Source organism: Ursus americanus, chromosome 6 (genome assembly GCF_024610735.1).
Source record: "Ursus americanus isolate L20-20 chromosome 6, mUrsAme1.1.p, whole genome shotgun sequence".
NCBI classification, from domain to species: domain Eukaryota; kingdom Metazoa; phylum Chordata; class Mammalia; order Carnivora; family Ursidae; genus Ursus; species Ursus americanus.
The window spans coordinates 39,832,929-39,852,639 of NC_142132.1; the positions used below are offsets into that span (position 1 = coordinate 39,832,929).

At 45.2% G+C, this 19,711-nt stretch overlaps 1 protein-coding gene across 4 annotated transcripts in view; it reads right to left on the bottom strand.

The window, feature by feature from the left end:
* The window catches only part of WDFY4 (WDFY family member 4), a 280,866-nt gene that overhangs the window by 163,853 nt on the left and 97,302 nt on the right, over nt 1–19,711 (bottom strand). For all 4 annotated transcript variants that reach the window (XM_087862949.1, XM_087862950.1, XM_087862947.1 and 1 more), the window contains exons 20-26: nt 16,061–16,292; nt 14,763–14,908; nt 13,617–13,728; nt 12,700–12,890; nt 9,219–9,371; nt 2,877–2,950; nt 503–664 (exon numbers count right to left, since the gene is read on the bottom strand). In XM_087862949.1, coding sequence (XP_087719075.1) covers nt 503–664; nt 2,877–2,950; nt 9,219–9,371; nt 12,700–12,890; nt 13,617–13,728; nt 14,763–14,908; nt 16,061–16,292 — 1,070 coding nt within the window. The remainder of the gene's footprint in view (nt 1–502; nt 665–2,876; nt 2,951–9,218; nt 9,372–12,699; nt 12,891–13,616; nt 13,729–14,762; nt 14,909–16,060; nt 16,293–19,711) is intronic.

The window sequence follows — 19,711 nt, forward strand, 5'->3', positions numbered from 1 at the left end:
GAGGGTTTGAGGTGAATCATGTTATTCTGTGATCAATGCAGTGTTTCCAGAGACTTCTACAATCTGTCGGGATTCATCAGAGCAGTTAGCTCTGGCTCTGCCAGATCAACAGAATAGGTAGTGATGAGGATGGAAAAGGCTAAATACCATGCCAGCTGGGACTGTCCTTTGGGAAGTCTGCAAAAAGCAGACCTGTTGGGTCAACGGCTGATGAGGATGACTGTGCTCATGGAAATTCTTGAATTCTCAGGGTAGTAAGTGTGTCTGAGCACCAGGGAACAGTGAGCACATAGCCCTGCCGGGAGTCTAGCGGACTAGACCCTCTTCTCAACTCTCACCCCTGAACAGAACCTCTAGAAGGTTCCAAGGAAATGGAATCTGCCACTGCATTGAAGGGTCATGTTGCTGGGTTGAGTGTGGTCAGGAGAGAACTAGGGCCTATATTCCCTTGTGAAATAGTCCCAAGGCTCTGCCCATCCCCCTAGGAAGCCTGGCACAGTACCTGAGCAAGTCCTGGATACTGAAGTGGCCCCTCAGCTGACAGCCCAGGATGGCAATGATGGTAGGGATCTTGGAAAAGGTGAGGCCTTGCTCATTGAAGAGGAAGACGAGCTTGGGTATAAGCTGTGTCTGGTGAGCAACTTCAGCATTCCGGGGTCCTTCCCTGTGAGCCCAGGAGAGAGGCAGTAAAAGCTTTTACTGGAATGAACCAAATTTGCTGTGTTTCTGCTAAAAAGGTTTCCCAGGCTGGGCTTGCTCCATGGCCCTCTGACTCCAATGCTCTCTTGGCAACTCATCAAAATGGTGTCAGACACCCACTGAATATGCGTCTGCCAAGTGCCAGAGCTGTTCAGGGATGAGCCTCCTGTGCCCTTCCACCCCCCGAAACTGCCTTCAAAGACAACCCCCAGTTATTGACTTTTAAATTCTAAGCCTCGGGGAAAACTAATGCTGGTCTCAGAAAACTCAGACCAAAGACAGCAGACTCGCGTGTGACCGCGGAGCACTTCCCCACAGCCAGGAGCGCGGGCCCCTGGCGAGTCTGTCTGGGTGTGTGCTCTTCCTGCCCGCCCCAAACCACAAAGTGGATGAACACGCCATTGAGAGTCAAAGGGGAAAAAGACAGAATTCAAGCATCCGCATCCTCCTTCTTAGGATAATCACAAATTCAATTTCCAGTAAATTCTACTCCCCCAAAGAAAACAGCTCCCAGGATAAATGTCCATCTTTTAGAAACAAGTGCAGAAAGAAAGTGGGAAGGAAAAAAGGAAGATGAAGGAGGGTGAATTTGAGTGGATGGCTCCTTCCTTTTCAGCACTAATACGATAAATTCTTGCAAGCTGCACATCCCTGATACACACAGAGGCGGACCCAGCCCAGGTCTGTGTGTGGTTTGTATTCATCAGCCTAATGGGCAAGATGTGCGCTCACCCACCTATAAGCTCCTACTGTGTTTTGTGTTCTGTCTTATCACAGCACTATGCGGCCTGTTTTTCTGTGTTCCTTCTCCACGGCACTGTCCTGCTCTTGAACTTCCAGCACTAAGAACTCGGTATGAAATGGAATGGGTTTGTAATAGATATTCAGTGAGTGGCTGAGTGAAAAGATGTTCACAAATGTAGTCAAGACATCAAAGGAGGCAGGTGGACGTGGGTGTGACCAGCCTGAGGTGAGGAAGGAGATGGGTTGCTATGGCGGCTTCCCTGCCTCCCTTCTCCCTTATTCTGATCCCAGTCCCTGATTTTTGGGGGGACCTACCATTTTCTAACTCCCCTCCAGCCATTCCAGAGGTGAAGTCATGCTCTGGCCTGGCCCCATAACCCAAGATGGCCCAGTGAGACCCTAGCCTATTACTGAGACTAATGAGTAAAAAAGAAGCCTTCTGTGCTGCCTGTGCTGACAGAAGATATGCTCTGAGGAGCTGTCTGGCGGCCATCTTTACGTCTGCCCACATGAAGCCAGCATGGAGGAAAGCATGGACAAGATGGGTAACAGGTGGCAGATGAAGTAGTGTGAGCACCACCAGCCACGTGTGAAGATCTGCCCCATTCCAACGTATGAGCCAATAAAGTCCTTTCTCAACCTTCCTTTTGCCCTCCCTCCTCCCTTCCTTCCTTTCTTCCTTCCTTAAGGTGGTTGGAGTTGCATTTCTACCACTTGAAACCAAAAGAGCCCCGAACAATTTAAAAAGTGACTTGGAGAAGTCACTTCGAGGGAAAGTGGGTTGGGAGGCAAACGGGACACAGAGAAGGGTTTTCGTTTGCTGAGCCCCTGAGACGGTGCTAGTTGCAGAGCTGGAAAGTCCCCTCCTGGGGCCCAAATCCACCAGGAGAGAGACTTGCCTCACATATGTGAGCCACCGGGAAGGACGCTGCCACAGACTGAATGTTTGTGTCCCCCAAAATTCATACATTGAAACCTAACCCTCAATGCAACAGTATTTGCAGGTGCAGTCTTTGGGAGGTAAACAGGTCATGAGAGTGGAGCCCTCGTGGTGGGATTAGTGCCTTTATAATAGAGATGCCAGCGAGCCCGCTCACCCCTCCCACCAGGTGACATCATAGTGAGAAGACTGCTCTTAACCAGGGAGCGGGACCCTCACCAGACACAGAATCTGCCAGGGCTTTGATGTTAGGCTTCCAGCCCCTGGAACTGTGAGAAAGACACTTCAGTTGTTTATACGCCACCCCGTCTATCATAGTTTGTTACAGCATTCCACAGGGACTAAGACAGACGTGCTGCCACCTGGGAACTCAGGGCTCTGGAAATGGGAGAAGGCCGTGGCTGCCGAGCCCCTGCCTGTCCTGCCCCCTCAGTTCCCCTTCTTGGCATGAAGCCGTTAGTTCTAGCCCCCACCCTGCCAAAACCCAGCCTACCTTGGAGATCGAAGGATTTCCGCAAGGTGGGAAAAGAGGGAGAGCTCCAGGTTGTCCGCAGTATTCATCCAGAGCTGGAGACAACAAACACACAGTGAAACCAGGACACGTGTAAAGAAGAGATTCCAGGCAATGTGAGCAGGTCCAGGGCTGGACATGGTCTCCTTAGGCTTGAAATCACAAACAACATTTAGCAGCTCAGGAACCGGACCAGCTCTCCTGACACCTAGAACTTAGAGGGTGCCTTTCCCAGCGGAAAGCTCAGACACCATTCCTCTCTTGCCCATCTCTGTGGCTGCCCAGTGCTTCAATGGGAGTCTAGCTTGGAAGCAAGGACACCCGTCTTCCCTCAGCCCTGCAGCCCCTGTAGCCCCACACCAAATGCAGCTCATCCTCACTGGGGCCTGGAAAGCAAGCACCAGTCATCCAAGCTTAGACAGGAGGAAATGGAGGTTGAGACAGACCAGTTGAGGGGCAAGTCCCACTCACCAGCAGCGAGTGGTAGGACTGGAATTAGAAGCTGAGTCTTGCCTGTCTGGTTTGATGCTACCGCAACCACACACCCAACTTGTGCTCGCGTCACTTTCTTCGATCCCCTCCTCCATGAAACCTGCAGCACAGCCCCCTCCCCTCCTGCATAGACCCCTCCCCTCCCGCACAGCCACACTGCGAGCTGCACACTGAAGGGAACGCACTCAGATTCCAAGAGTGAACTTTATCATTCACAACAAACAAAACGCAGCTGCTAACTGTCCTGCTGGGGCACGTGCATGGGGTGCCTTCAGGTCTCCTGCCTGTTTCCCTTTAGAGAGCTCTACTATTCCTTACTTCCAAATACTGACATTTCCTAGAGCCCAGAATGGAGACGGTTCTGACGTGGCATTGTAAGAGTGCATTCATGGAGCAGTTTAAAGACCCCACACTTATAAATGAGACCATTTTCTAGGGGCAAGAAGGGCCCAGCAAAGTCCTAAAGCGGTATCATTATCTGCATGTAGTAGCTAAGAAGAGTGAGGCTCAGAGAGACTAAGAAACTTGCCTGGAGCCCCACGGTTTCTAATTGGCAGAGCCCGATTTCAAAGCCTGGTCTGTCTGACCACAGAGCCCATCTTCTTGTCTGCTCACTGTGCTCCCGCAAGCATCTCCTGCAGACAATGACCCGTAGGGTCAATAATCGACCTCACTTGAATCGAGCAGGGGACCATGGCTCCATCCTCTTACTTAAGAATGAAAGCAAAAGAGCCGCAAAGAACCTAGGTTTCTGAGGAGGCCCATGAAGGCAGAGACCACCCTCTCTAATCCCCAGGGCCTAGCACCACACATGCCACATAGAGGGCACTTAATAAGGACACATCATATTTTTTAAAAGAGTGAACACAAAGTAAATCAAGATGAAATAAGTGGATTGCTCTTAAGCCAGAGCACACGACCAGATTTCCAGCTCCTGTTTGCACAGCCACTGCCCGGCACACACAGAAGAGGGCAGCTGCCGTTTGGGAGAGCTGGTGTGGGCTGATGCGGCCCCAGCAGGGGTGGGGGTAGGCAGGCATGGCACCCCAACATGCAAGGCTGTAGAAGCCCAAGAGCCTGCACTCTTGGAATGTTCACTCATGAAGGCAGTCATCGAGCAAATGCTTTGTCCGACTCAATGCTGGGAGAACTGAGACAGTAAGATTGGACCGACCGACCTTGTGTGCCCTGAGCCCTTACCTTTCCTGCAGAAGCATATTCCTATTTCCTTTCCAGAGCACGAGAACAATAAGAACCTGCCTCATCACATTGGAGGCTGCCTAGCTCTTTAGAACTTACATAATCCCAAGTATCTGAATTTTGGGAAACATGAATAATTGAATCTTTTGGTTATTTTTTTTTTTTTGCCTATTTTTAGGGTTTATTTTTATTTTTATTTTTCAATAATTTTTACTTTGTTATATTAGTCACCATACAGTACATCCCCAGTTTTTGATGTAATCTTTTGGTTATTATCCTGTGTCACATAACCTTTGTACTGAGAACGGCATTAAGATGTCTGGATTAGATTTCATTAAATATCAAATGGATAGTACCTCAGATTTTGTCCTCTCCCCACCCCGGGATCAACTCACTCTCAGAATCGGCTGGCCTATCCCTTCTTCAAGGAACCCAAAGCCTCAACTTCCTTCCCCTCCCCTGCTTCTCAACTTCCTGTCTCTCCCCTGCTTCTCAACTTCCTGTCTCTCCCTACTTCTCAGCTTCTTATCTCTCTCCTCCCTCTCAACTATCTGTCCCAATCATCATGCATGGAACCCACCCTATCTCTTGTAACCCACTCTTTTATCTCTAAACTTTCCCTCTCCTTCAAGGATTTGTCCCATCAGTACTGATTCTGCTACAGGTATTTTTAACCCTCCTTTTCTGCTGCTGCCTCCTCCTCAGCCTACAGCCAGACTCAAGTCCCTTAAGTCTTGAAACTTCTTCCCTTCTATTTTCTTCTCTTTTTTTCTTCTTCAAAAGCCCACTGACTGTCTCAACTGCATCCTCCTCCCTTTGCCTCACTTCTGACCCCATTATTTGCCTTTTTTCTAGGCTTGTCAGTGACCTTCAGTTGACCTCTAAGTGACTTCCAAATTTTACACAATCCTACAAATTACAAAATCTACAACTTACACATCCTTGCCCTTCCTTTACTTGATAGAGGCAGACATTTGGAAAAGTTCTCTTCTTTTTGAAATTTTGTTCCCCTAATCTTTAAATTTTATTTCATGTCATTTTGTTTTCCTTTTTTTTTTTTTAAGCTTCTGGTTTTTGTGGGTTGTTTGTTTTCTTAACTCCAGCTTTAAAAGCACCAGCTTACCTAAACGTTTACTCAGGGAGGGGTGGGGTGGTGCCCATGGTCATTCCAGGAACAGGCAGCGGGAGGGTGGTGGGTTCCTCCACGGGTAATATCTGGGCGAGGCTGCTGGCGGGGATGCTTTGGAGCCAAGCTGCCTGAACTCAGCCACATCATTTTGGAAGGTCAGGTGCAGCCAAGGCATGCTGTCTTGTTTATCAGTGTAGTGAGGTCATTTATGCATATCTCCTTTCCTCTTGTGCACAGGGAGACGATATTCCACACCTGGCTGGCTTCCTGCATAACCCTCTCATCCATCTTCAGACCCAGATCCAGAGCCTGGTTCAATTAGCTAATATTTTATTTAGGATTTTTGTAGCAATGTTTATGAATAAGATTGGCCTGTACTTTTTCATTTCCCATATGTCCTTTCTTGGTTCTGCAATCAAGATCGGCTCATAAAATAAGCTGGGAGCGCTCTCTTCCCAGTTTCCTGGAAGAGTTGATAAGGCTGGAATGGCCCATTTCCTGACTGGCAGAACTTGCCTACAGACACGCTGGGCCTGGACTTGCCTTATGGATGTTGTTTGTTTGTAAGATTTTAAACCTGTGATTCTGTTATTTGATGGTTAGGGGACCATCTGAGTTTTTATTTCTTTTTGAGTGAATTTTGGAGATTGTTGGAATGAGCTAAGTGTGTTCACATTTACTGGCACCAATCTGCTGATCCTATTTTCTTGTTGCCGACCTAATTGCTCATTCCTCTGTGGTTACTCACCCCTTTCCTTCCTAATATTATTTAGTTGTGCCTCCTGTTTGTTTTTTCCCCCTTAGCCAATCTCAACAGGTCTGTTTGTGTTGCAAGAACTAGTTATTGGCCTTGGTGATCCTGTCTATGTTTGTTTCTTTCCTACTTAGGTAATGTTCTCATCTCTTTTTTCTTTCCTTCTTTCTCTGAATTTTGTTTTTGTTTGTTTGTTTGGGGTTTTTGTGTTTCCATTTTTGTTTGCTCATTCTAACTTACTGATCTAAAGGTTCCGTTCATTAATTTTAAATGTTCTTTTTTCTAATATACATTACACCGGTGACTATAAATTTTCCTCTAAATCTAGCTCTCAGCAGCACCCCTCCCCACAGTATTTTGTTATACACAGTGTTATATAGTGTGTTCCTTTCATTAAGTTCTAAATCACTTCTAATTTGAATGATGAACTTCATTAATCCTCTTTATCCCACTGCCTTTGCCAAAATTAGATTTCAAAATCTTCCACCTGGATTTCTGTAACAATCCCACGACCCACTGTCCCTTCTCTTGAGCTCCTGCCACCAGAGTAATGGGCCTAAAATAAAATTCTAACATGTCATTCTTTAGTTAACATCCTTAGGTATCAACAGTTAGGAAAACTTTAGTAATAATCTAAAAATTATTTATAAAGCCTTTATCCTAATAATTTCACTTTGATCATTTATTCAAAGGAAATAGTTTTCAAAGCAAGGGAAATATATGCACAAAATTGCCATCTATAATAACATTTATTCAAAACAACAATCTAGGGGGAAATCTAAGACTTTGACAATAGGGGAATGGTAAAGAAACCGGGAACTCGCTATAAGACAGATATTGCTCTGATTCAGAACAAATCTTGTAAAAGTTCATAATAAATGTTTTAAAATGTGAAGTTTGTATTTTTAACAAGCATTATTGGTGAGGGTCATCGAAGGAGTCATGATGGAGCGTTGAAGAGCGCTGCTCAAGCGCTGGGCTTGTTGGGCTGTGAGATTAAGAAAGGGCATGCCGTCATGGAGGGGACCTTGAATTCTGGATTGGGCGGGTCTCACGAATGCTCTTTGGACTACGAGTGACTGGCTGTGCAGCAGTGCAGCACAGGTCATCAGGGATTTCCTGGCACTCATGTGCTTCTAGGTTCACATACCTCCCTCCTTTATTCCCTGGCCCCTCGTATGTTTCTCATCTTCCCTTCTCAAGCCCTACTTCCTCCCCACTTTGCCTGTCCATGGGCCAGGGCTGTGTCTTTGCCACTCTCTGGCTCTTAGAGTCCCAGACTTTGGGAGATGAGCTCTAGGAGGCGCTCTCCCTGTCTCTCTGTCTTGTAATGAGATGCAGTATTTACTCTTAACACAGGCGCCTTTGGAACCAGAGTTGTGAGGAGGAGAGAGTAAGGGCTGTGCTAGTGACTGGCCTGGCTGATGGATTTTCCTCCAAAGGTTTGGTTCCAGACCTTCCTAACGTAGTCAGATGTAGGGAGCAGACAAGCAGAATATTAGTGTCTTTGTTTTCGTTTAAAGTGTTTTAACCAAAAAAGAAAAAAGAAGAGTCTATAATAAATATTTTTAATGTCTGTTATGTGAGAAAAAGCAGGACTTGAAATATATCTACACTATGATCATGACTACGATATAAAAATCCATGCATAGTATGCCTAGAATGTACAAAAACGCAATGCCGTAAAAGTTGACAATGGTCATGTGGATCTCAGAAATAGGAGCTTCCACCCCCACTTTTCTGTAATTTAAAATACTCTATAATAAGCGTATATCATTTTTTAAATTAAGAAAATCCATTTTTAAAATCCTTCTGCAGCAGGGACTGGCCAAAGTGCTCGTCCTCTCGTGCAGCCTAGTATCTCCTGCCTGTCTCATCTCCGTCCCCCTCCAGCCTCACCTCTTCCTGAAACAAACAGCCCCGCAGGCACCCTCCAAGCCACTTGCTCTCTAATCCTCACAGTTGTTCTCATCCCCCCTGTGTGCAAACAGCATACACTCCACCTGGAATGCTCCCCCACTGAATGCATTCTGCCCCACTCAGCCTCAGAGTCCCTGATCTGCAAATCGGAACAGACTGTGCTCTTACCCCACTCCCCTGATGCCCTGTGCCTGTCTCGTTGTGGCATCCAGCACATTGCAGGCCTGGTCACGTCCTGGGCCCAGGCAGCTGTGTGGAGAGGCTGAATCCTGATTATCAACGTGTCTCCAGGACATGGCCAGTGCCTGACCCCTTGGGCACTCAGTAAATGGTGCTTTGTGAATAGAGCAATCCCCCAAAGTTCTGTGTAGTACCCCTCACTTAGTCTTAGGCCTGCCCTCAGGGTCTCTCAGTCAGCACTTTCAAGGAGTATTTGTCAACACCAAATCACCATCCAAAGGAATCGGGGTAATATATTTTTTAAGCCCATATATATATATGGTACTCCACAGTTTTAGAATCCGTTCCCAGATAGTATCTGGTTTGACCCCCACACCAGCCTGTGAGGGACAGGGGATGCTTCCCATTTCACATGAGAAGACTAGAACTCAGAGAAATCAAGAGACTTGCCCAAGGCCATGCAGCCCATCGATGGTCTCTTATTAAGCATAAACCCAGGCCTCCGGGCTCCAAAGCCTTTGAGGTTTTCCTTCTCACCACCCTCACGATTATTGAGGAAGCTGGCCTGCGGAGTGCGGAGGCAGCTCCACATGTTCTTTACCATCACACACACCCACTCCTTCAGGGTAATGACCGGTCTCCAGTTTACCTCAAAATTGCAGAGGATGTGTCGAAAGACGCCAACGTTGGTGACAGCAGATGACCCGAAGCCTAGTTCGGCAGTGCCAGCAATGGAGAGGATGAGCTGAAAAATTCGGTGGTTCAGGAGAGAGGTCTTTTTCCTCAGGAGAAAAGCCATTATCTGAAAAAGTTAGAACACAACGCAATTTCCTCGTGAATGCATCATTAGGACTCCTTCTCCTTCACCTGCCTGTTCCACCAGCCCCTGTCGACAGCCAAGCCTGCAAGCCCTCTGCCCTCTGCTGCTACCTCCTTCGTTCCCATGTTCTCAGAGGAAAAAATGCCAGCTTCTGTGGCTGCTTCCCACCAGTGTGCACTTTCCTGTACTCGTGCACTTGTATGACTTGACCTCTCACTAAGGACCCCCTGCTTCTTCCTGAAAAGCTCCCCCTGTGTTTCCAGAACACCACTCTCTCTTGGTTTCCTCCTATATTTCTTTCTTTTTTTTTTTTCTTTTTTCTTTTCTTTTCTTTTTTAGTTTCAGAGGAAGAGTTCAGTGATTCATCAGTTGCATATAACACCCAGGGCTCAGTACGTCAAGTGCCCTCCTTAATGCCCACCACCCGGTTACCCCATCCCCCCTACCTTGCCTCCATCAGCCCTCGGTTTATTTTCTATAGTTAAGTCTGTTATGGTTTGCCTCCCTCTCAATTTTCTTCTTATTTTATTTTTCCTTCCCTAACCCTAGGTTCATCTGTTTCTTAAATTCCACATATGAGTGAAATCATATGAAATTTGTCTTCCTCTTACTGACTTAGTTTGCTTAGCAAAATACTCTGTAACTCCATCCATGTCGTTGCAAATGGCAAGATTTCATTCTTTTTGATGCCTGAGTAATATTCCAGACTGCTCTAGTCACTTCTTAGATATATCTGAAATCCGACCACTCCCCACTCCCCCACCAAAACATAATTAGGATGGCTGAAAGTTGCTTGAGAAAAATCACACACGCAGGCTGACTGGTTTCACTTTGCAGTAATAGTGTCAAATGCCAGAATAGTCCTCATTTGGCCTGGCACTTCAACTCTGTTTTTCTAGTAAGCTGGTTTTCTTCATCCTAAAGATGAGGTTCTCCATCCATGTGGCCCCAGGAACCCACCCCTCACCTTCTTGAGGACATGGCTCCATGGGACAGCTTTCTCTCCTAGCTGCATCCATCTCTCTCTCTTCTGTCACTTCTTCCCACCAACAAAAATGCTCTAGTATTTCTCATCTTAAAAAGAACCCTCCCGGGATGCCTGGGTGGCTCAGTCGGTTAAGCGTCTGCCTTTGGTTCAGGTCATGACCCCAGGGTCCTGGGATCGAGGCCCATATTGGGACTCATCCATATCCCTGCTGCCTAGCCCCAGTACCTAGCTCCTTGGAGATATCCGGACAATATGAACTGAGTAAATAGATTCCATCCATGGACTACTCCTTGTCTCCACCATCTCCTTCTTCCTGAAAAACTCAAGCAACACAGTCCCACATGTGATGTTGGCCACCTTTATAGCTCTGTAGCACATTACCTCTCTCAAGGCATCTGCTCAGGCAAAGAAAACACTCACTGAGAATTCACAATGCACTAGGCCCTACACTTAGCAGTGGGGAGGCCACAGTGAGTGTGTGTGAGCATTCCAGATCTCCATGAGCCCAGAGTTTCTGGGAAGATGACTACAGAACACCCAAGTCACAGAGAGCATGGTAGTTCTGGAAGAGAACCTCAGACACTTACTGCACTCAATGAATACTAGAATCATCTTGGTATTTGTCTTATTTTATCTTTCTAGATAAACCTATGAGAGCAGGAAGTGCTATGTACCTTTTTGGAAATACTCATAATAATTGCCCAAGTCCCTAGTCACGGCAGATCCGTATGTGCTGAAGGGGAACACATCCCACTACTGCTGCTTTTAACAACATGATCAAAGAAAGTTTTTAATATCCCAAAAGCCCCAATTCTTGAGTTTTCATATAAACCCAGACACACCCATTTGCTTATTACCAAAATATTTACTGAGTATCTGTTTGGTTTCAGTAATATACTGGCAAAGAATAAGGAAACACCCAGGCCTTTAGACAATTACGGTCTCACAGAGATGAGCAGAGTCATAATTACAGCACTGGGTAAGAGCAGTGAGACCGGGCACATGCGCGGTGCCGAGCGCAGCCAAGAGACGGCCACACACTCAGCTCAGGGCTTAGAGGAGAGATCCCCTTTGCCATTTGAGCTGGACCTGGGGAAGAGAGGGAGATGGTACTCCAAGCTGAGGACACAGGTACACAAAGTAATATGATGTGGTTAGCAATCCATGACCATGCAAGATTCTGGGAGGAAGGTGCCTTGGCTGGGCAGGCAATGGGGCTAAATGGGGCTGGAAGGACAGGTTGGTGGCCAGTTTTTAAAGGCCTTTAGAATCCAGTACAAGGAATTTGGGATACTGTATCAGTGACTGGGTGTCTTTGAAGGGTTTGTACTGGAAAGAGGCATCATCAGGTCTGTAACGTAGAACTGGGACTGGTATCAGTGAGATTCTGTGGCAGCAGTCTAGGCAAGAGAGGGTGTGCCTGAGAAGCTTTCTTCTTCTCAGACCCTGACTTGGAGGCCAAAGAGATAGGGAGGTTTTCTCTTAGCTCCTGCTGTACCCAGGAGGAACCACCATGGCCTTTGTACCCCAGTGACATTGTCTAGATTTTGACACTTGTCCTGCCCTTCCTGATTTCCTTCCAGCCATGCAGAAAGGTACTCGAGGGCAGTGAACATGTCTCATGTGACCTCGCAAATAGTAAACAGCACTAACAATCACAGTTACTCTGGGTAGGTTCTCTTCTGAACACTCAGCATGTATTAACTCACTTAATCATCATAGCCCTACACAATAAGTGTTGTTATTATTCCCATTTTACACATAGGGGAACTGAGGCACAAAGAGATTAAGAACTAGAGATGGCTGGCACTTACAGAGCCCTTATTCTGCACAGCCGTAATGCTCAGCCCTCCACTTGAGTTAAACGATCTAGTGCTCACTACAACCCCACGACACAGGACATGAGATAGTCCATATCATACTATTAAGGAAACTGAGGCAGAGAGGGTAAGTAACTCAACAAGTTACATAGCAAGTTTGAGGAAGAGGCAAGATTCAAACTCAGCACCCTTGTTCCTCCACCCGGGCTCCTAGCCCTCGTATTAGGTGTGAAGCAGGCGGATCACAAATGATTTCTGAATTCAGTGAAAGGTACAGGTATATAGATGAACACCCCCATTCCGATCAGAGTCCCTCTCCGCCTGGCCATCACTTGGCCCTCTGCTGTGAAGACACTGGTTTCAAGACCCTTCCTTCTTGGTCTCCCTTCTCCAGAAGTTACCCTGGAGGGAAAGTCCCCTCGGGCCAGGGAAGCTCTTCCCTGCTCCTTGGGAATGACAGCCTTTTGGGGAGTTACAGGCTCGGCCGGGAGGCTGGGATTACCTGGTACCCAGAGATGTGTTGCATCAAGCGATCACACATGACATTGCTGGTCAGGACAGAGTGCAGGACTTTCACGGCCGCATACATGGTGTGGTCATCTGTCGCTAAGGAAATGAGGCCCAGGAGGATGGTGGGCCCGCCAATGAAGTCCAGGCTGCTGGCTGCTGGGATGGAGTGGAACACCCTTACGCCTGTGTGGGACGAAGGGGCATTCCATCAATAGATCGCAGCTTCAGGGCAGTGGCAAGTCCCCTGGAAGCCTGCAAGGGCAAAAGAGCTGCCAGTGCCAGTGCCACCATGCACTCAGAGTAGAGGGGCCTGTATGCCTGGGACAGGCTGGGTCTGGGAGGAAGGGAGGGAGGTTTGAAAGTCTTAGCTCACTGAGAGATCCTGCACTGAGCTCTTCCTGGGTCATCAAAAGGCTGAAACAGCCCAGAGGATTTCAGATCAGCGCCTCTGTCTCCATCCAGAGTGCTGCGCGAGCCACAAGCTCTCTGAGCCTCAGGCCGCTGATTGCTTGGACAACACGAGACCCTTGTCTGCTCTCTAGATCCTGCGAGATTGGACCTTGCCCCAAGCCCCTGCTCACTGCTGTTGCCCAACCGCATGACAAGCAGCAGTCACTGGCTGTCAAACAACCACAACCACCGCCTCTGTCGAAGGGCCCCAGTGTGCCCAGTAGACAGGCTGCATTGTGCATGGATGCCCGCCTGTTTAGTAGCTGAGTTCACTAGCAGCTGCCGGATGCGGCAAGGTGAACTGACCTCTGTGCGATGTGGAAGGCCAACTCTCCGACAGGGCTAACTCTCCAACTCTCACCCTCACTGGATAATGGCTCAGAAGTCCCGGCTACACAAGCAATGACAGCCACATACCCATCTTCCCAAATAGTAGTAAAAGGTCAAGCCCCTACCTACCTAAATGGCCCACAGCCACCGCTCCAATGGTTCGAAGAGAACCCGAGAGGTGGCCAGCACAATTTCTTAGCAAGAACACAGGCATGGCATTGTCACGGGATGAAATGTTCATCTAGAGAAATGAGCAACAATTAGTCCGAAGAAACTTCCCTGGAATCAAAGAGCTTTTATTCATAAGATCCGGGCGGTCAGGCACCCAAGGCCTGGTCCAGTGTTGGTGCCCAGTAAGAGAAAGTCAGTGACTAAATAATAAATGAACCAAAGTCAGGGAGACAGAAGCCAAAATTCGGGTTCCCATGCCCCGCCTCCCAGGCTGTGGCTTAGTCACGTGGGAGCAGCTCTGGTGGGGCAGTCGAGCCCCAGATGTCCCACATGTCGCAATGAAGAGCTAAAGAGGGCAAGGGGGACCCAAGGGCAGGTGGAGGTGGAACGGGTCCACGAGAACCAGGCTGCCTCCTTGCCGGTCCAGGCTGTCCAGCCTCTGCAGGTCCCGGCCTCACTCATCTCAGAGGACTAGGCAGATGGGAGTCCAGGGTGCTCTGTGGGTCAGGCACAGCTGTGCTGCTCAACGAGACCTCGTCCCTTGTTTACTGAGCCTCTTCGGTAAAGGGAGAAGTCCCTCTGTCTGTGAGGGTGGAGAAAATGTAAACAACTCGGCCCAAATTCATCAGCGTTAAGCGGAAGAGCGCTGGGCAGGAATTAGGAACTACTTCATCTAATGGCATCTACATCGACAAACACGTCTGCTTGCTATTTCGCAAGTTTGCTGCTTAAAATAAACATGGCAATTCATAGAATATTTTGCAGGGCTGGGGGGGGCGGTCAGTAGCATCCAGAAAAGAGAAGCTCAATAATGTTTTCAGCGTCACAAAGGTTTTTCAAATTCCATTTGTTCCTGTTCTCCAGTGAAGAATAAAGAGCACCTACTTTCTCCTCTGAGCAATTATAAATAAAAGGTTTGGTCTCAGGGGATGCTAATGGGTGGAGAAGCATACGCTATTTTAACGAATGAAATGGGCAGCACGCCTGTGTGTATCTGTCTACACATGCACAAACATGAATTAGTGTTCACTTAAGCACTGAAAGCTGAAGCAAGCTATGAGATCATGATTCCAAAAGGGGGCACAAGTGAGGCAGAAGTCGTACCTCTTTGGCAATCAGGCGGCTGTCCACCTCACTGTAAGTGTTTCTGATGTCCGTCACACTGGTGGTGGAGGAGCTGGCCAAGTGAAGGCCAAAGGAAATCCTTTCCTCCGCAACCAGGGGCGCTGCTTCTGTATCAGGGTCCACTCCTAAAACAACACATCTTTGATCATCTCTACTCTCTTCACAGAAAAGAAAGTACAAGTTCAGTAAAATAACCAGATATGGCTCTATGGCGAAGCTCTCGTTGAGAGACTGTCTTGTGTTTTTATATTGTACGTTTGTATGTTGTATATGTTTATGTTACATGTTTGCCCCATCTGTGCTTCTCTCACATTTACAGGAAACTGTGGATAAATCTCACAGGATTAACTCTACTATAAAATAAGGCATTCGAGGTGTAAACTCGCTAAAGCTTGAAACATCTACAAAGGAGATGATATAACCTCACCCTCCAAAACCAAAATGCTTAGTAATAAGAAAGCTGACTTATAAAAGAGAGAGAGAGAGAGAGAGAGAGAGAGAGAGAGAGAGAGAGAGAGAGAGACTGGGCTAAAAGCTTGAAGATTTTCAATGAGCTACATGCCACGGTGAACATTCCACTTGGAAAGAGCACCCTGGCCCCTGGGTCAAGAAGAGCCACGCATGCTACCAGAACTGCATGGCCTGAGTACCCAGTGGGCAAAATTTTGGCTCTAGACTTGACCTCGTCGCATGGCTCTGGCCAGTGCCATTTGCCAGAGGAAATGGCAGCTTGAAGAAGACATGGGGTCTGGAGACAGAAACACTCTCCGGTGCTCAATCGCCCTTCACTATGCACAAGGCTTCTGTACATAAATTCATTCATCATTCTTTCCAGATGGGAGCTGACCCCCTTGACTTGACGGAGCACAGAGAGCAGTACTCCCTACTTGAACAGCCAGCAATCAATAATGGAAATGTGGATGTGTTTGTCTGCCTGTTTAATAATTGAAGACAACAGTATACTTTAGTTAAAAAGCTTCTTCATTAAAAGGAATGTAACTTATTTATCGCATTCTCTTCTCTCTTTCTTTGCTGATGGTATTACCTACCCATTCTCCTCCATTATGTGCTTTGGAGTTGAAATCTAACGGATATTGTCATGTCCTTTTCTGTGACATTTTCTGTTGGCTTGTAAATTTATAATGATCCAATTACAGAGGTCTTCCCTAATGACTGACCTATACTGAGTTTATTCTTTATAAATATGCTATAAATAACTGGATGTCCATTTAAAAAATAATATCAGCAAGATCATTATAAATCAAAGCACTCCATACCTTGGGCATGCACAGCTTGGAAGTTACCACAGTATCTTGGGCCAAGTTTGTTAATAACTTCCAGAGTGTCCATTGAGATGGCTTCTTCAAAGAGGTATGTAGGGCCAAGACGCCATATTAATGATGACTTTTGTTTCCAAACTCGAGGGGTAGCGATATATCCATAAACATCCACAAATGAAGATGGATCCATTGAAAGGAAAGGCCCTGGTAAGGCCTGAATATACAACATCTGTTAAAATCAAAAGGGTGGGGGGAGAGGGAAAGGGAGAAATTTAACCTCAGAATTAAACAAATAAACACCGGAGGATATAAAATGATATACCTTATTCTCTCAAAGTAAAAGCTTCAGGGGCGAGGGGGTGGGGGAATGGGATAGGCTGGTGATGGGTAGTAAGGAGGGCACGTATTGCATGGTGCACTGGGTGTTATACGCAACTAATGAATCATCGAACTTTACATCAGAAACCAGGGATGTACTGTATGGTGACTAACATAATATAATAAAAAAAATTAAAAAAAGCTTATTTTACTACAAATATTAAAAAGCTCACTCTTAAAGCTTAGAAACAATGCAGGAAAACAGTTTACAAAATGCTGGTGAGAGTAAAAAACTGACACTGTGCCTTTGGAAACAAATTTGATGAGGAATATTAAGAGCCACTAAAATGTTTATCTTTTTTGTTCCAGTCGTTCCACTGAGAACCTAAATGTCCAGTATTTGTACATCCATTAAGTTTTATGTACTAAAATAATTACAGACACATCCAAATGGAAAGGAAGAAATAAAATTATCTCTATTTGCAGATGACATGTCCATGTGGAAAATTCCAAAGAATCTACCAAAAAAAAAAAAAGAAAAATGCCTAGAACTAATAAGTGAGTTCGGCAAGGTCACAGGATACATGGTCAACATACAAAAATCAATCACATTCTATAGGCTGACAATGAACATGCAGAAACTAAAATTAAAAACACTATCATTTACAATTGTTCTAAAGAAAATGAAATATTTAAATAAAAAATATATGAAATCTATGTACTAAAAATTCAAAAACTAGGATGAAAGAAATCAAAGAAGACCTATATAAACGGAAAGGCATACCATGTTTCTGGATAGGAACGCTCAACACAGTAAAAATATTATTTCTCCCTAAAGTGATCTATAGGTTAATGCAGTTCCTATCAAAATGTCAGAAGGCTTTTGCAGACACAATCAAATTCTAAAATTTATATTTGAAGGCACAAGAATAACTTAAAACAAATAGCTTAATTCTTCTTTTTCAAAAAAGAAGAGTGATTTTGATTATCTTTTTTGAAAGAGAAGAATTAAGTGGGAGGCACCATTCTAACCAATATTATTACATAGCTTATTACGTAGCTACAATAATTATAATACTGTAGTATTGGTTGGGGTATAGTCACATAGATAAGTAGAACAGAATACAGAATCTGGAAATAAATCCAGATTTTTGATGAGGGTTCAAAAGCAATTCAATGGAGGAAGGATAGCCTCTTCAACCAATGTTGCTGGAACAACTGGACATCCATGGGCAAAGAAATGAACTTCAACCTAAACTTTATCCTCCTACAAAAGTTAACTCATAAGAGATTTAAATGTGAATCTAGAAAACTTGTAGAAAAAAAAAAAACACAGAAGAAAATCTTCAGGATCTAGGGCTAGGCAAAGAGTTCTTAGACTTGACACCAAAAGCTTGAGTCATAAGAGGAAAATCTGATGAATTATACTTCAACAAAATAAAAACTTTTGTTCTGCGAACTCCTATGGGAAAGAAGATGGAACACAAGCTACTGACTCGGAGAAATTCTTTGGCAAATCACACATCAAAGGACTAGTATCTAGCATATATAGAAAACCCTTAAAACTCAAAAGGGAAAACAAACAATCCAATTAGAAAATGGCCACAAGACCTGAACAGACATCACTTAAGAGGATACACAGATGGGTATAACACCCAGTGCACCATGCAATACGTGCCCTCCTTACGCAAGTAATGAATCATGGAACTTTACATCAAAAACTAGGGATGTACTGTATGGTGACTAACGTAATACAATAAAAAAATATTATTATATAAAAAAGAGGATACACAGATGGCAAATAAGCACTTGAGAAGATTTTTAATCTCATTAGCCATTAAAGAAATACAAATTAAAAACACAATGAGCTATCACTCTACACCTGTCAGAATGGCTAATATGAAAAACAGTGACCACACCGAATGCAGATAAACTAGACTGCTCAACCATCGCTGGTGGGAAATGTAAAATGGTACAGTCACTCTGGGAAAATGATTTGGCTGTTTCTTATAAAACTAAACACACAATCACCATATGACTCAACAACTGAACTCTTAGGCATTTATCCCAGAGAAATATGGACTTAAGTTCACAGAAAAACCCGTACACAAATGTTCATAGCAAAATAAGATAAAAAGCAAAAAAGGAAAAAAGTGTTCATAGCAGCTTTATTTGTAATATCCAAAAACTGGAAACAACCCAAATGTCCTTCAATCAGTGAGTGGTTACAAATATATTCACATCATGGAATACTACTCAGTGATAAAAAGGAATTACCTATTGACACACAGCAACAATTTGGATGAATTTTCAGAGAACTTCGCTGATTGAAAATCTAATCCTAAAAGATCACATACTGTACAGTTCCATATATATAATATCCTTGAAATGACAACATTCTAGATTATTGGTTGCCAAGGTTAGGGACAGGGATGGGGGAGGGAGGTGTGGGTGAGTGGGAGTGGCTGTAGTTTTAATTTTTATAAAAAGGCAACACAAGGGAGCATTGTGGTGACATAAACACTATGAATCTTGGCAGGAGTCATGGACACAGGAACCTACACGTGTGATAAAATTGTGTGGAACACATACACATATACCCAAGCACAAGTAAAACTGGGAAATCCGAATAAATTAGTAGGTTGCATCAATATCAATATTTTCGTTATGAAATTGTTCTACAGTTTTATAAGATGCCACCATTGGGGGGAAACTGGGTAAAAGGTACACAAGATTTCTTGTTATTATTTCTTTTTTTTTAATAATTTTTTATTACGTTATGTTAGTCACCATACAGTACATCCTTAGTTTTTGATGTAGTATTCCACGATTCATTACTTGCATATAACACCCAGCGCACCATGCAATATGTGCCCTCCTTAATACCCATCACCAGCCTATTCCAGTCCCCCACCCCCCTCCCCTCTGAAGCCCTCAGTTTGTTTCCCAGAGTCCATAGTCTCTCATGGTTCATTCCCCCTTCTGTTTATCCCCCCCTTCTTCTTCCCTTTCTTCTCCTACCGATCTTCCTACTTCTTATGTTCCATAAATGAGTGAAACCATATGATAATTGTCTTTCTCTGCTTGACTTATTTCACTTAGCATAATCTCCTCCAGTTCTGTCCATGTTGCTGCAAATGTTGGGTAATCGTTCTTTCTGATGGCTGAGTAATATTCCATTGTATATACAGACCACATCTTCTTAAATCCAGTCATCTGTTGAAGGGCATCTCGGCTCCTTCCATGATTTAGCTATTGTGGACAATGCTGCTATGAACATTGGGGTGCATAAGGCCCTTCTCTTCCCTACGTCTGTATCTTTGGGGTAAA